This window comes from Suricata suricatta, chromosome 13, assembly GCF_006229205.1.
Source record: "Suricata suricatta isolate VVHF042 chromosome 13, meerkat_22Aug2017_6uvM2_HiC, whole genome shotgun sequence".
Taxonomy (NCBI): Eukaryota; Metazoa; Chordata; class Mammalia; order Carnivora; family Herpestidae; genus Suricata; species Suricata suricatta.
The window spans coordinates 89,164,247-89,178,909 of NC_043712.1; the positions used below are offsets into that span (position 1 = coordinate 89,164,247).

The 14,663-nt window shown below is 53.6% G+C and overlaps 1 protein-coding gene across 2 annotated transcripts in view; it reads right to left on the bottom strand.

Moving 5' to 3' along the window:
- Positions 1 to 2,509: 2,509 nt before the first annotated feature.
- Positions 2,510 to 14,663, bottom strand: part of FAM120A (family with sequence similarity 120A) — an 84,940-nt gene continuing 72,786 nt past the window's right edge. Inside the window, exons 14-18 of one of the 2 annotated variants that reach the window (XM_029921086.1) lie at positions 13,456 to 13,639; positions 12,844 to 12,981; positions 10,748 to 10,889; positions 10,225 to 10,321; positions 2,510 to 4,414 (exon numbers count right to left, since the gene is read on the bottom strand). In XM_029921086.1, the coding sequence (XP_029776946.1) occupies positions 4,103 to 4,414; positions 10,225 to 10,321; positions 10,748 to 10,889; positions 12,844 to 12,981; positions 13,456 to 13,639 (873 nt within the window). In that variant the 3' untranslated portion in view covers positions 2,510 to 4,102. The remainder of the gene's footprint in view (positions 4,415 to 10,224; positions 10,322 to 10,747; positions 10,890 to 12,843; positions 12,982 to 13,455; positions 13,640 to 14,663) is intronic. The other variant, XM_029921087.1, reaches the window with a different exon arrangement.

Below are 14,663 nucleotides of genomic sequence, written 5' to 3' on the forward strand. Positions count from 1 at the left end.
ATGAAGCAATCTGGTGAATCTCCAAGAGAGTTCTAGGAGCAGCCCCTTGGGAGACCTGATCCAGAACCCACTGAAATGACCAGTGACCCAGGGGAGCTTTGGGAGCTTTCTGGATTTTTCTGATAGCTGTGAGAGTGCCCTCCTGTTGCCTATCGCTAGGATGGCCCTGTGATGTTTTGAAGCAATGAGTTTGTAGACAAAAGCCCCTCTGCCCAGTGACCATATAATTTACGATAAAGGATGTTGTTACCAAAACCCCAGAACAGGACAAACGGGCCACTCTGGGAAAACCAACACCAGGCTACCCCTCCCATAACCCATGCTTAGGCAAGTCAGCTCTGAAGAGATGGATCTGCACAGTGGCCAGGAGTGGACACAGTGAGACGAGGTCCGGGAGGTCTGCTGCTGTGCCACCAGCTGTTTGCTACAAGAGCTGCCGGTGCCTCCTGGGCACACCCGGCCAAGGCCATCCCAGGTGGTCCCTCATGGAGTCTCCCTCACCTGTACAGTCCAGCCCACAGCACAGGGTGAAGTGCCTAGTGCAGAGCCTGCTTTGGCCCATCTGCAGGTCTGTGGGGCCCCTGCCCCCATGGCTGTACTAGGGAGACTGACAGGACAGGAGCGGAGGCCCAGCAGCCAGGGGCCCTGGGGGAGCTGGGAGAGGGGGAAGCAACCTGTGCAGGGCTCACTCCACCAGGTGAGGAGGAAGCGGTGAAGGGAAAAGGTCAGTAAATCAGGTATTCTCCAAAGAATCAGCAGGAGAGTAAGATCACGGGAGGGGAGAGCCGCTCCTGCGGGCAGGGCCTCAGGAAGGAGCTGGCACCCTCCTGCCTGCCCACAGGCCTGGGAGGAGAGGGATGAGGAGGAGAGGTGTCCGAGACACCCTCTGTTACTTGCAGGCGATGACACGCAGGAGGTATAGACACGTAGGAGATATAGACGGTGAATTGGTTCTTAAAATGTTTGCCTTGGCCTGGGTTTTTGGAATTTAAAAGATCCAGGATATTAAAAGGGTTGACTGTAAAATGAACAAACTGAGGGTGCATTACGGTACAAAGGGAAGTGTCACCTTCACTGACACCTGAAGCAATACTGATGGAAACCAGAAACCCGTTTTCCTGTGACACTGGCCCAACGCTGAGGACCAAGGCACCTCCCAGGGGCCAGCAGCACCCTTCTCCCCTCATTTGTGGGGTCTCTGTATACACTGCTCCCTGAGCCCGGCCTCACCCTGCAGTCCCCCGTCCCCCCAGTCCCCTTCCTGTTTTATCTCCCGTGTTCTTACCTGATACGGCCTCGCTTGCACACACCTGTCCTGCGCCCTGAAACGTGAATGCCATGCAGGCACGGCCCCTGTGGCCGTGAGCATCTGGGGGCCTGACAGGTGCCACCAAAACCGGGGCGCCAAGTGCGCGGGGTCCAGCCCCGCTAGGCCAGCGGGGCCACAGGGACCAGGTGTGAACAGGTGTGTCCGTATGCATACGTCACTAGGGGTTTTCTGTCCCTTTCTGTGCACCGGCAGTGTTTAGAGCTCCTACAGTAGACATACTATGTTTGAAACACACGCGATCCATAAAAGCTCTTTTACAAAAGAAAACAAAAAACGGTGAAAAACAATGCTTGACCTACAGCTGGGCAAGTGACGCGGACGGCCGCGGGACGCGGACGGCGCGCGCGCAGCGCCCGCGCGGTTGGGGCGGAGGCCGGAAGGGCTCACACGGCTCCGCCCCGAGCCGTGCCAAGCACAAGCCGGAAGCGCTCACGGCCTCGCCCCGTCCTTAGTACAGGCCGGAAACGGCCCCGCCCCACGCACAAGCCGGAAGCGCCTACGTCCCTTTCCCGAGCCGCGCACAATCCGGAAGCGCTCGCGGTGCCGCTCTGCGCCGTCCCGCGCACAGGCCGGAAGCAGCTCATGGCCCCGCCCCACGCAGAAGCCGGAAGCGCACACGTCTCTTTCCCGCCCCGCGCAGAGGCCCGAAGCGCTCAAGGCCCCGCCCCGCGCCGGAAAACGGGCCGGCGGCGTCCGTCCCCGCGCACAGGCCCGAAGCGCGCGGCTCCCCAGACTACGAGGCTGGGTCTCCGTACGCGGCGTGCCTCAGGGCACGCGGTACACACAGAGGAAACCCCGATGAAGGGCGGGTCTGGTCAGTAGGGACAGTAATGCGCTGGCTGGTGCGTTTCTTCCTCGGGCTGCTTTCTCCCTCTACGTTCAGTCCCTCTTCCCAGCTCGGGGACAGAGAATGACAGCGCGAGTCCCTTCGGGCTGGAGACCGGGAACCCCTCGCAGAACAGTTTGGAACTGCGCGCACTCCAGTGAACTCTTGGGCAGCTGTTGAGCTTTTAATTTATGTAAGTCCTCTCTCCCACCCCACCCCCGCACGGGCTCGAACTCACGACCCCCGAACCCCCTCCTTGCACCGAGCAGCCTGGTGCCCGAGGTAGCGGTTTCAACTTGAATTAAGTCTCTGTAAGATCTCTTGCTACGAGTAACTTAAAAGCGACACCGTACTTTATACTAAAAGAATAAAGATTTTTATTAAGCATTGTAAGTTGCATTCAATAGCCTTCGATACACCACGCCACAACCCACCTACAATCAGTCAGACCCAACAGCAGTTCATTCTTGCACAATCCATGAGTTAGGGCAGAACTCCCTTCAACTTACAGTAAGATCCTACTCAGGTCTTGCGGGCAGGGATTGGGGAATTACATCTCATTTCTGATCACTAATGTGTGATGAAGAGCATCAGGAGAATTATATGAAAACGAATAAGAAGTGATTCTGATTTCAAAGTACATTGTTTGGAAACATTAACAAAAACATCAAAATGATATAAGTATACCTGCTTCTACTAAATTCTTGATGGGAAAGTTCTCAAGAACAAGCAATTTGTTTCCTGCTACAGAAGGGGGGGTTGTTTTTTTTGGTTTTTTTTTTTTAAGATCAAAGGGATTTTTTTTTTTTGTTTTTCACAGAATTTCATATTTTGCTAATATGAAGGCATAAAACAGCAACAAAGAACAATAATGCATACAGCAGTGAGTACACCAGGGTAATGTTGATATTTGAAACAGCTAGATAATTTTGGGGGGTTTTAGAATAAATGCAACAGAGGTCAATAATCACAAAATTTTAAGGTTAGAGCAAGATCAGTCAATGACTAAACAGAGTTAACATCTTTTATAGGACTGTTACTGATTATTAGCATTTTGTTTTGCAAATGGGCACATACTGGTAAGGATGGAAGGACAATAACATGCATAATATTAACTACACACTAAAAATTATGAACCATGCAGAAGGTTAGCTCAAGTAGGAGCACTAATGGTCTACGTCCGATTCAAAACCACATAGTTCATTGATCACAGATGCATGGTATTAAGTCACGAAAAGTTTCAGAGCACATTGTGTTGATTTTGAAAGGTCATTTGCGTCTTCTATGATTTCAACTTTATCTCCATTTAACTTGCTTGTAAAGTAAGTATGATGTGCTGCATATTTAAAATCAGCAGAACGGCAATATTACTCTATAATTTTTTAGTTTTGATAGTTGCACTTTTTTTTTAACACAAAAGAACCACATTAACAGTGATGAGATTTAAGTAAGAAAGAAAAACCGTGGTGTGCCTTATTTCTTTCATAATCATAAAATCAAAGCCTTAGACAAAGCTTCCTTGTGAACAGTAATGCAAAATCAAAGATAATGGCATACATATGGTGCCAAATGCTAAAAATGATATTTTAAGCTATATATACTTAAAGACTGCCAAAATTTGTTTTCTTTATAGTTCAAGAAACACAACTATAGGCTTTTGTCATAACCAGTTTAAACTTTGTGTGTACTTCATTTAAGGTGTGGGAGTCAAATGCTCTTCATTTTCTTTCTCTCTTTTTGTTTTATTGTAGCATTTTGACTACAACTGGTTAAAACTAAAAATGTGTTGTTTAAATCTCTGATATCAAAGAGGGATCCGAATTTCCAAAGTCCTCATTTTTCTCTTACGGAAAGGAAAAAATGTACATAACTGTAGGCTCTCTTTCTCTCCAGATATTCCTGAATCCTACCCTTCCAGCATCCTTCACCCTCTATAAAAAATAAGTTTACTCTTCTTTCTTTAAGACAGCGGCCTCCAGAGCATCAGCTCTGCGGCAACCACTGTCTGTACTTAGTGCATTTAAGTGAGGATTTGTATTGCACGTCTTAGAGTCATTGTTCAAGGCACTTTCCGAGTGGCTGGGGGCCCTGGCGTCGCCCGCGCTCCCGTTCATCTGGGGAGCGGGCTTCTCCTCAGCCACCGCCCCATTTTCAGCCAGGGACCCGTCTGAAGACATGGTGGACGACTTGGGTTCCCCAGATCTTGACTTCAGTTCTTTGGCCACTTCCTCCGCTGAAGCAGCATAAGGAGGCTTGCCCTGGTCAAAATCAAGGACAAGCAGTTAGGCAGCTGTGACACACGGCGGGCGAGAAGGGACGCCTACGGAGGCCTGATGACAGTGGCTTCGGGTTCACCAGCACAGTACACTGCATCGGTGTGTTCCGCACGCTCTGCGCTACACCTGAGTCCTCTGTGGTCCATCCAGTCCGTCACTGCGCACTCTCTAGACACTCCGTCTACCTTCTCCACAACCTGCATATGTGGTTTCTAGGCTCTGTACGGTATACACGGGACAGTCTATACCCTCTCTGTACTGCACACTGGAGTCTACACTCTCTATAACCTGTGTAGCCTACTCTGTCTCTGTAGTGTCATGTACGCACTGCAGTCTGCATCACTATGTTCTCTAGTGTATACATTCTGTACCCCACGCCGTCCACACCCTGCACTTTCCAGAGTTTGCCAGTCTACACACTCTCTACGGTCCATGGACTCTGGACTCATCTGTGCGCTCCATAGGCCAGAGTCTACATACCCTCCACGCTCCCCACGGTCTGCGTACCCTGTACTCTCTACTCTCCACACATACTCTCTATGGTCCGTGTACTCTAGTCTGTACTCTCTGTAGTCCGCACAGTCAGTTCTCTACAGTCTGTTTACGCTGTACTCTAGTCTGTCCTCTTCTGCTTCAGACTGGCCTGCAGCTGGCAGCAGCTTGCCTCAGCAGGTCGGTCCTGGGGCCCCCTCCCTCCCTTCTCTGAGTTAACGTCCCGACCACACCTAATCCTTCTGGATGGCACCAAGTCATCTATGCTAATTCTGCCCCTCGATACATTCTCTCTGAAATTTCAGACCATCACTCCCACCACGTGTCCACCAACTTAGACGTCCAGCTGTCACAGGCAGTGGGAGGCCCATTCCTACTGGAAAATGGAGCAAACCCTAAGTCCTGTCTGGACAACCCAACAAGAAACAAGTCTAAGCTGACAATCGCCACACGTGTTTGTGACTTCACTTTTCTAACCGGGACTCCCTGCTCTTCTTAACAGATTTAGAAGTAATTCTGGAAAAAATGAACTTCTGGAGTGAAAGACAGGACCTCTCACTAAGAGACAAGGAAGACAGCCTGAGACCCTTCAGCCCTCCGCATCTTAGGCTGTGGGTGTCTCAGCCTGGCGCCCTGACACTTGAGACCTGGCAGTTCTGTCACAGGCCGCCCTGGGCGCGCTGCTGGCCTCTCGGCGTGGGAAGTCAGCAGTGCTTGCTGGCTGAGCTCTGATGACCAACAGTGTCTCCAAACAAAGCCCACAGCCCGGAGGGGCAGCATCCCAGGGCTGAGAACCCCTGTCAGAGGCAGACTCGTTAATGAAGAAAACCTTACTGGTCTTGCCCTGATATGGTTCATTTTTCACTGAAGAAACAGACCCAGAACAGGAAAGCTGCCTTTCAGCCCCATTTGGCAGTGTGTCCGTCTGGCGCCTTTGGCCCTCCCTGCTCAGTCAGGTGGGGCCGGAGCGCCTGTCACCCTCACTTTGGGGACACCCTCTCTCACACCAGTGGGCCTGCATTTGTTCCCCCCTGGGCCCCGTTCCCACAGGTCTTCTCACGTCAGCGCTCCACCCCGGGGGTTCAGAGACCTGCATCTACACCTTCCCACAAGCCAACACCACTGTCATTTCCTTGGAACCTTGAGAAAAATCAAAGACTAGAGGAGGACAAAGCGAGGGGAAATAACACCAAAGATTCCAAGTACTTGCTCAAACCCCCAAGCCCTCACTCTCGGAGGGAAACGCCCTACCAGGGGCCTGTACTGGGGAAGTCCCCAGTCACTCTCTGGAGACCCTGGGCACAGGTGCAGAGGATGCCAAGGGAGGGAGCATGAAAGTCAACTTGGGCCTGCTTAGAGAGACACATTCCCTCTCTCTCTAGCAGATTCTTCCCATAAGCCCTGGCCACTACGGGGCACCCCACCCCCACCTCGCAGTGTCCCCAAGCAGGGGCAGCACCCTCAGGTGCACTGACTCATATGTCCTCCTGGAACTTGACCCTCCAGGGCAGCAGCGATAGAGACACGAGAGACAGCCCAGAAACTCTCCGGAGGCAAGCTGCCCTCATCCTCTGTGCTTCTCTTGTGCAAGAACACCACTGTCACCTAAAAATGAGCAGGAGGAAGCACCGACATGGAGCCACACGGAGCACCACTGTGAGAAAGCCAGGAAGGAGCCGCACCCCTACAGACAGCAAACTACCCCAGGAGGGCACTTCCACGGGAGATCAAGACGTGTCCTCTGACTTCAGCACAGGACGTGGGGCGGTAACACAGAGCAGACCAGGAGGGCAGGAAGGGATGTGGAAAACCGAGCAAAGATCCAAGACAGAAACAAAGACCGCTCCAGAAATGAAGACCCAACTAGGAAACACAACAAGGGAATGTCATTATACCTGAAGATGGTGAAAAGGCAGAAAATCTTAAAATCAGAAAGAAATAAAGAAACAGAGAAATGCAAATCAAACCACAGGGAGAATACCCGCCAGGACAGCGAAACTCAGACCGACAATAGCAGGGGCTGGCGAGGGTTCGAAGGAATCCAACCCCCACGCACAGCTGCTGGGCGTGGAAACCATGCAGCCGCCGTGGAAGAGTCTGGCAGTTCCTCAAGCACGTAAATGCAGAAGGACCACAGGACCCAGGAATTCACGCCCACGTACGTGCCCAAGAGGACGGAGACGCGTCCACGCAAACACCTGAAGACAACCACGGTAGTTAGCTGCTGAGAGGTCTCAAAGGTTCTCATCACAAGAAAATGAGCTTCTGTGACTACTGGAGAAGATACGTGGTAACGAGACTGGGATCACGACGCTGCACCCAGAGCTGCAGAGCGGCGCGTGCGGACTCTGTCTCCGTAGGCCCGGAGGAGCGCCCGCGCCCGTGCCTGTATGTTTACGTGTGTGTTGGCAGCGGCGTCACTCACGGTAACTACCCACGTGCAAACACCTGAGTGCCCATCAGCCCGTAAGTGGATCAAAGCAGGCCCCGGCCTCAGGGAGCCCGAGCTGCGATCCCGAGGCCGAAGGGCTGGCGGCGCTACGGCAGGTGCGTGTACGTGACAGACACGGAGTAAGTCCACGCACAAGGAAAGCAGATGGTGGCCGCCACGGGCTGGGGCCTGGCTGCTCCTGAGCAAGGGGTTTCTTCTTGGGTGATGAATGTTCTGGAATTGGCGGTGTCCCTGCATGACGGACAGGGCAGGCCGCACTGTACTCTCTAAGTAGGTGAGCTACGTGGTAGGTGAGTTCTACCTCAAAAAGCGACGGCACCAAAGGGAGACAGGAATGGGCCAGACACAGTCCGGCGCCAGACACAGGACTAGCCCCACAAGGAGCACCAGAGATGAAATCAAAGCCAAGGAGAACAACAGAAATGAAAACCCAGTGATTCAAGAAAAGCTTCTGATGTAAGACAAGATCTGGAACTGTTTAGAAAGAGCACGTTGTGTGCCGAGCACACCGGCCCAGAGTGGCCAGCGGCGGGCGCGCCACGAACCCTCGGCGGAGAAACAAAAGCAATCTGGGCATTTAGGCCAAAACCGCGACCGTCTCCTGAGGGAAAGACAAGGTGATCGGCAGTAGTCTCGGACAGAAAGTTCTGCGATGGGAGAAAATGACAGAACGTACGAGAGACGCGTGAGGAGCATGAGCCACCGCTTTCAACCGTTAGGAAAGCAAAGTGCCCCAAACACCGCCTGGGTTCCGTGCCGCCCGCTGAGGTGAGCCCGCAGGGACAAGGCCGGAGGGCAGGGGACGCGGGTCCGGTGGCGGGTGGAGGCCGTGCAGCGGGGGACACAGCTACCGTCCACCCGAGCGCCAGGGGAGAGCAGGGCGGCTGCCCGGGGACAAGGCCAAGGGCCAGCCAGGGGCGCTCTGACTCTAACGTGAACAGTCCCACGTTCTCAGGGTAGAAGAAAAGAGACGCGGACACTAACAGTAAAGTTTTAAGTCAAATTCCTGAAGTCTTAAATTTGAATAAGAGTCGCCACAAATTCTTGAGATAAAAAGAGTGGCACCCGTGCGTGTGCCCCTGCGCACGTGGGCGTGCGCGGGTCTGAGCGCCTGGTGCACACGAGCACACATGTCCCCTCCAGCGCTGTTCACAGAGAAGCCCAGAGACAGCGACTCGGTGTGGAACAAGGGGGTGTAGATGTAACATCAGAGATTAAATAAAAGCTCTGAAAGGAAAAGCCCTCAGATTAAATTGGGAACATCAGTGTGAATTTATGAGGATTTTATCTTAAAAAAAAAAAAAAAAAGACAATACAGAGCAGGCAAGTCATGTGTTCACCCTCGAAGACCAGGACTGTGTCCAGGTCTGTGCTCAGAGAACACTAGGACCAGTGACAGGCACTCCAGCACTCAGGGTCCATCGGAACCCAGACTGTGGTCCTCAAATGCCATTTCCCACTACAGAGATCAAGGAATTGAGAGAAATTGGTGGTTCTGCTGGGCCTGGCAATGCCCAGAGTAGGAGCCGCTGCACAGCAGAGGCCGTACAAAGGGCCTGTGGTCATGGGCGGCAACGTGTCTACCCTGCAGGCGTTGTAATACTCAGGTACCAAATGGGAGCCGATGGGAAGCATCTCTTTATAAAAACACAACAATAAATAACGAGAAAGAAAGGATGCAACGAGACTGTCTTCCTTTGGCAATCACCAGTGAATGAGTGGATCCAGTCCGTGACACATCGGTGGGTCCTAGTGTGTAGAAGCAGACACTCGAGGCCCTGTCAAGAGCACGTGGGTCCACCTGCCCAGACCCACTCCCGGGATGCAAGAATGATGAGGTCAGGTCAAAGGCGACAGCGGCTCCGCACACGCTCAGCAAGACGCAGAGAGTCTGGGCGCAAAAGGCTGTGCCCTCCGTCCTTCCGCCAACACCGAGCAGATGACAGGCAGGAGGGTGGGGAGCCAGCAGACTTGGGACTTCCAGGATGCCGCAAAATAAACGAGCGTGAGCTCGCCACGAGGACAAGGAAGGGACAGGTGTGTGTGGTTCCGGTGTCTGTGTTTTACATGACAGGCCCCCTTAGTCGGCACGGGCTACGGTCTGTGCAGGACGGCTCCGCGACGCAGCACGGCCATATTCCCTGCCCTCCTATGGGCCCGTTCAGAGGCTCCGAAGGCAGAGGAAGGTCAAGGTGAGCCGAGCACACAGCCCACCCCGGGGGTGCTACGCTGCAGAGGGGCTGCCCTTGTACCTCACTCACTGGATGTAACTCATCAACACAGAAGTCCCCAGGGAAAGGCAGGCCACTGCGCTTCCACATGTGGGCGGCTCCTTGGGGACCCACGGGAGAGCAGAGACGTCTGCAGGCTCAGCGCGGGAGGAAATGCACATTCTGGTGAAGCGTCAAGCACGGCGGCAAGGCTGCCTGGCATTTCTGAAAGACCCTTCTCAAGGGCAAGTTCGTCAGGATCCAAGCCCTAAGTGGTCCGTCCAAAGCAGCAGGAGACTCCAGCCCGGCCATGAAGACCAGTATGGGACTCCATCTCCTGACAGGCTGAGCCTTTCAAGGAAGTGGTCCAAGAGGAGAAAAGGACGTCAGTTTTCTTCTTAAATCCTCTTGACCTAAATAACATTTTATAATAGTAACCGCCGCTAACAGCCCGGGAACACGCCCCCGCAGCGCTGACACCGCAGGCCCCCTCGGGCTGAGGAGTCACAGCCGGGGAGCGAGTGGCACCACCACAGCGTCTGCGGAGGCCTCAGCAGTGTGGACGGGCTGCTAGGCCGCTAAGCTGCCCGCAGGCTTCCTGGCGGGCTGGAGTGAGGTGGCGCCGCCCCGGGGATTACCTGAATCACACCCTGGTTTTTATAGCCTCTGCCGTAGTACCGTCCGCCTCTTCCAAACGTTCTGATCACCGGGGTGGAAATAACTCCCCTTGGACGCCTGAGCGGATAAAGGGACAAAAGCTCAGGTGCGAAGTTGTTGAAGCAGCTGGAACATATTATTAAAATAATGCCGTTTCGCTGCAGAAAGCGCTGGTCTGTTAAATCATGGTCACATCCCGGACTTATTCCAAGATTCCAAGAAATCAATCTTAGTTTTTTGCTCCCTATCCAAAGCATTCGATATGAAAAATAATATACTTCAAAAATGCTTTTTTTAAATATTAAGAAATGGCTAGTTGAATGTGTGGGTAATTATTTAATAATGGCCTAATTACATAATGCCATATATAATAGAATTCTATTTAACCACGATGACATTAAAGAATATATCTAGTGATAAAAAAATGTTTCTAATGAACTCATGACTCAAATAAGAGGCTATTTTCTAATTAATACAAATACGTTTTCACTGTTCACAACTTACCCTCTTGCTGGTCCTCCAACAGAAACTACCTGCAGGGGGAAAGGCCCGCGGCCCCCGCGGCCCCGTCTGCTCCCAGCCCAGTGGCCAACCACGGTGCCGGCTATTTCTAGCTTCCCTCCCTGAGAAGGTATAGGTTGGATTCCTGCACAAAAAAATAGACAAAACAAATCTTGACAATCAAAGAATTAAAAACAGCAAAAAGAACCAAGCAATGTGTTTTCATTGTGGTTTATATTTCATATTAAGCCCCCCTTCTCTGATTTTGTGAAGACTTATTTATTATGCAAGGTTTCTATGTGCATATTATATTGTTTAACTGGTTTTGGCTGCTGTTGAAAATACACCTGAAAGTAAGACAAAAATGTTGGCTATTTAGAAAACCCACAACAGCTGGCCAGAGTTACAAATGCAAAATGTGCAAGGCCTTCTGGCTCAAACAGTTCAATAAAGTGTGGCCACTGGGCGCTCACGGCCAGCCTCCTCCCCCTCCCAACACGGATACCTCAAACCCCGTGTTTTTTGGGGGAATGGCTTCCAAGTTCCCTGCCTTACCCAAACGTTACAGACATTAACCAGTCCATGTGGCTGTTAGTTCTTATTGTTACATTAGAATTCCCTTAGGTGGAGTCACAAACACCCACTGTATTCACTAACTTCTATTAACTACCCACAGCCTGCATATTCTAAGGATTCCTGACTTAACTAAGAAAGTTCTCAAATATGTAACTGATACCAAAACTTCTGATAAAAACCAAACAGAACAGAACCTCTAGCTTCCTATCTTCTGGCAGATGGAATGGATGATACAAACTCCATCGCCCAGGTGTTGGCCCTGACAGCTCTAGCTGCCAGGCAGCGCTGCCCAATCCACATCTCCAAGCCTTAAATTCCTAGTAGCCACAATGAAAAAATACAAAAACAGATGATAGGTTTCGATAATTTGTTTTATTTAACCCAATATATCCAAAATAGTATTATTTCAACATTATATGTAATCAATATAAAAACTATTAATTAGATATTTTGCCTTCTATTTTCCGTATCAGGTCTAAAACTGGGTGTGTATTTTGTGGCAAGGTCAAGTGTTCAAGAGCCCCAGTGGCCAGTGGCTACTACCCTGGACGGAGGAGAGCTGAGCTCCAGACACAATTTGGGGGAAGTTACAAATCAGTTCCTCTGGTCACTTCAGCCGAAGAAACCACTTCTGACCCCATAGTGTCCATAGCCGCCACCCTACCCATAGCTTTATCCCAACTGCACACTGACGTGAGTGTCTAGGCAAGGGGTGCAAGGAGCTGAAGCTGATGGTGAAGCAGAGAGCACGCGTCACTGCACGCTGCATGGCGTGGGCAGGAAGAAAAGCACCCTGGAAGCCGCGAGAGCCAGTGGGAGGCAGGAGAGGGCATGCGGGGCCGGTGCAGGGGGAGGTGGCCCCAGAGCCCCGCCGGGGGCCGCGCTGGCCTGCCCATCTTACTGCTGCAGAAGAGGTCTCTCGCCAGCCCCAAGGAACGGAGCTGGAAGAACATTCCTGAGCAGGAGAGAAAGCCTGTCTACCTTTAAGTTACTCACAAATGTATCTGAACAGCCCTGTGGTGCGGACGTGATGGCCACGTCTGGCTCTGCGGTCCCAAAATACAGGACGTGTGACAAAGCTACGTCATAGGCTTTAATTACAGCAAAATCACAAGAGATTATTTCAAAACTAAATGTTAAGTCTTTTTTCTCCCTTGCAAGACCAATACATAGGAGAAGCAAAAGGAATTTAAAATAAACTCATTTACGTAGGTGGTATTAGGTTTTTCTCAAAAACACGGCCTACGAAACAAGCTGTGGTCAGTCTCTGAGCCGGGAGGTGCTGCGGCCTTGGGGCCTCTGCCGTCGGGGGAGGAGCCCACCCCTGAGCACGGCAGGGCGGCCTGCCCCTGCGGGGAGGGGGCGCTGGGGCCGGGCGCAGGGGCTGAGTGGACACCCGCCCGCCCGCTGGAAGACAGAGACGTGGGGGCAGCCGGGGCCGGGAGCGGGCCTGGCAGGGAGGGCGCGGAGGGGGGCCAGGCGGGGCGGCGAAGCTCTAGGAGAAGGCGTGCTGGCATAATTACCGCCCTGCGACTTGCTAGTCCTGCTGCTGTCCCCGCCTGAGAAGGCTCCGCAGTGTCCCGCTGCTGTTGCCACTCGGAAGGCACGGTAAGCGCCTGTCGCTACAGTGTCCCCATAGGGGCCTCCAAAGCCACAGACTCCTGTGGGACCCGGGTGGAGAGAGACGGAGAAGCCGTGAGGAGCGGGTGAGGAGCGGGTGAGGAGCGGGTTCGGGGGAGCTGCCGATGGGCCTCTGGGCAGAGCGACCCCATCTCCTTCACCTGCTGTTCCCACACCATCAGCTGCGGGAAGGAGGGGTCTGCCAGCCCCCGCTGTCCGCGCTGGAGCCCGTCTGAACCGTCCCGGGGGCCAGGGGGCGGCCTAGTAGAGAGGCATCCTCTGAGCCCACAGGTGGGCACACGTGAACCACAGACGCGAGCAGCAACCGCCTGCGTGCGTCCCTCTCTCCCTTCCCCGCACCTCCGCGGGGGTCTGGGCTTGTCTGTGGCGACGAGCCGGTGCTGCAGACTTCATCACGAGCCTGACCAGGAACGAGGTCCCAGCACAGCAGGACACGGCGGGTCCGTCTCCCACCCTGCGGTCCCCCCCCCTCCCTACGGCGCCTGCGCACTCACCTGCGAAGCCCCGCCCACGGCCCTGAGCCGGGGGGACGGGCCCGAAGTGCCGGGGGTACACGGACGCAGGGTAGAAAGGCAGCGCCGCGGGCGGCGGGAAGGGAAGCGGGTGGCTCTGCCGGGAGAGGTTCAGCCCTTCCAGGATGCTCTGCCGCATCTTCTCCACCTTGGCGGCTTGCTCGGCCTGCAAGTCAAGTGCTGGCACGTGAGAACTCGGTTCACTGAGTTTTGCTCGAATCGGAACGGACGGGAAAGCGGGGAGACACACCAGTAGCCAGGACGCGTCCGCGCTCTTCCCACGAGTCATCATGGTCCGCACGCCACGCTGCGTGCACAGGGCAAGCACGCTGAAAATGCAGTCGCCACACACCGCCCGCTCCCATCACATCGTTTCCACTGACAAACACCAACTTAAGGCCCGGCTTTCAGCGGAACTCCAGGCGAGGACCATTCACTGCTGAAGGCACTAACTGAACGCGTGGTTTTGGTTCTAGAAGCAAACGGAGTCCAGGCAGGTCCCGGGGCAGCGCAGATGATGCCCGCCGACAGAGCACTCGGCCAGCTGTGGGCCGCATGCGGCAGAGAGGGTACCAAGTATGAGCGACCGCACTGGCAGGGGGCGGGAGGCTGCCCAGGGGGATGACGGCACCATGAACAACACGGCTGAGCCAACAACACAGCTCGTGGGCGCCAGATCTGCTGTGAAAGAGCCCGTATGACACTCACCTGCAGCATCTTGTTAATAAATATACAAATTCATGTAGCAAGAGCAATCCTTCACCAGAGAATCTGAAACCCTGCTCAGCCCACAATTCGGTGCTTTGCTGAGCCTGAGCTGGGAGCCACAGCGGCTCAGGGAGAAGCTGCCGTCAGAGGCATGAGGCGAGTGCAAGAGGCCTGACGCCAGACTGCACCTTCTGCTCAGACCAGGACTTCAAACTAGCGCGCTCACTCCTCGCTAGTCACAAGCGCCCCAGCTGTGGCCCCGGCTGCTTGCTGAAGTGTCTCTGCAACCCACAATCAGTGCCCGCGGCACGCTCGGGGCTGCCCGCGGCCTCGTGCAGAGCGGGGCATGGCCTGTTTCAGACTTTACACTGTTAACAAGCGTCCTGTTCACCCTCCACTTAGTGCCTTAGTGGGTGATTCTGTTTGAAATGGGCCCAAGCACAGCACTGAGCGCTGGCTTGGGTCCCTAAGTGACAGGCCGT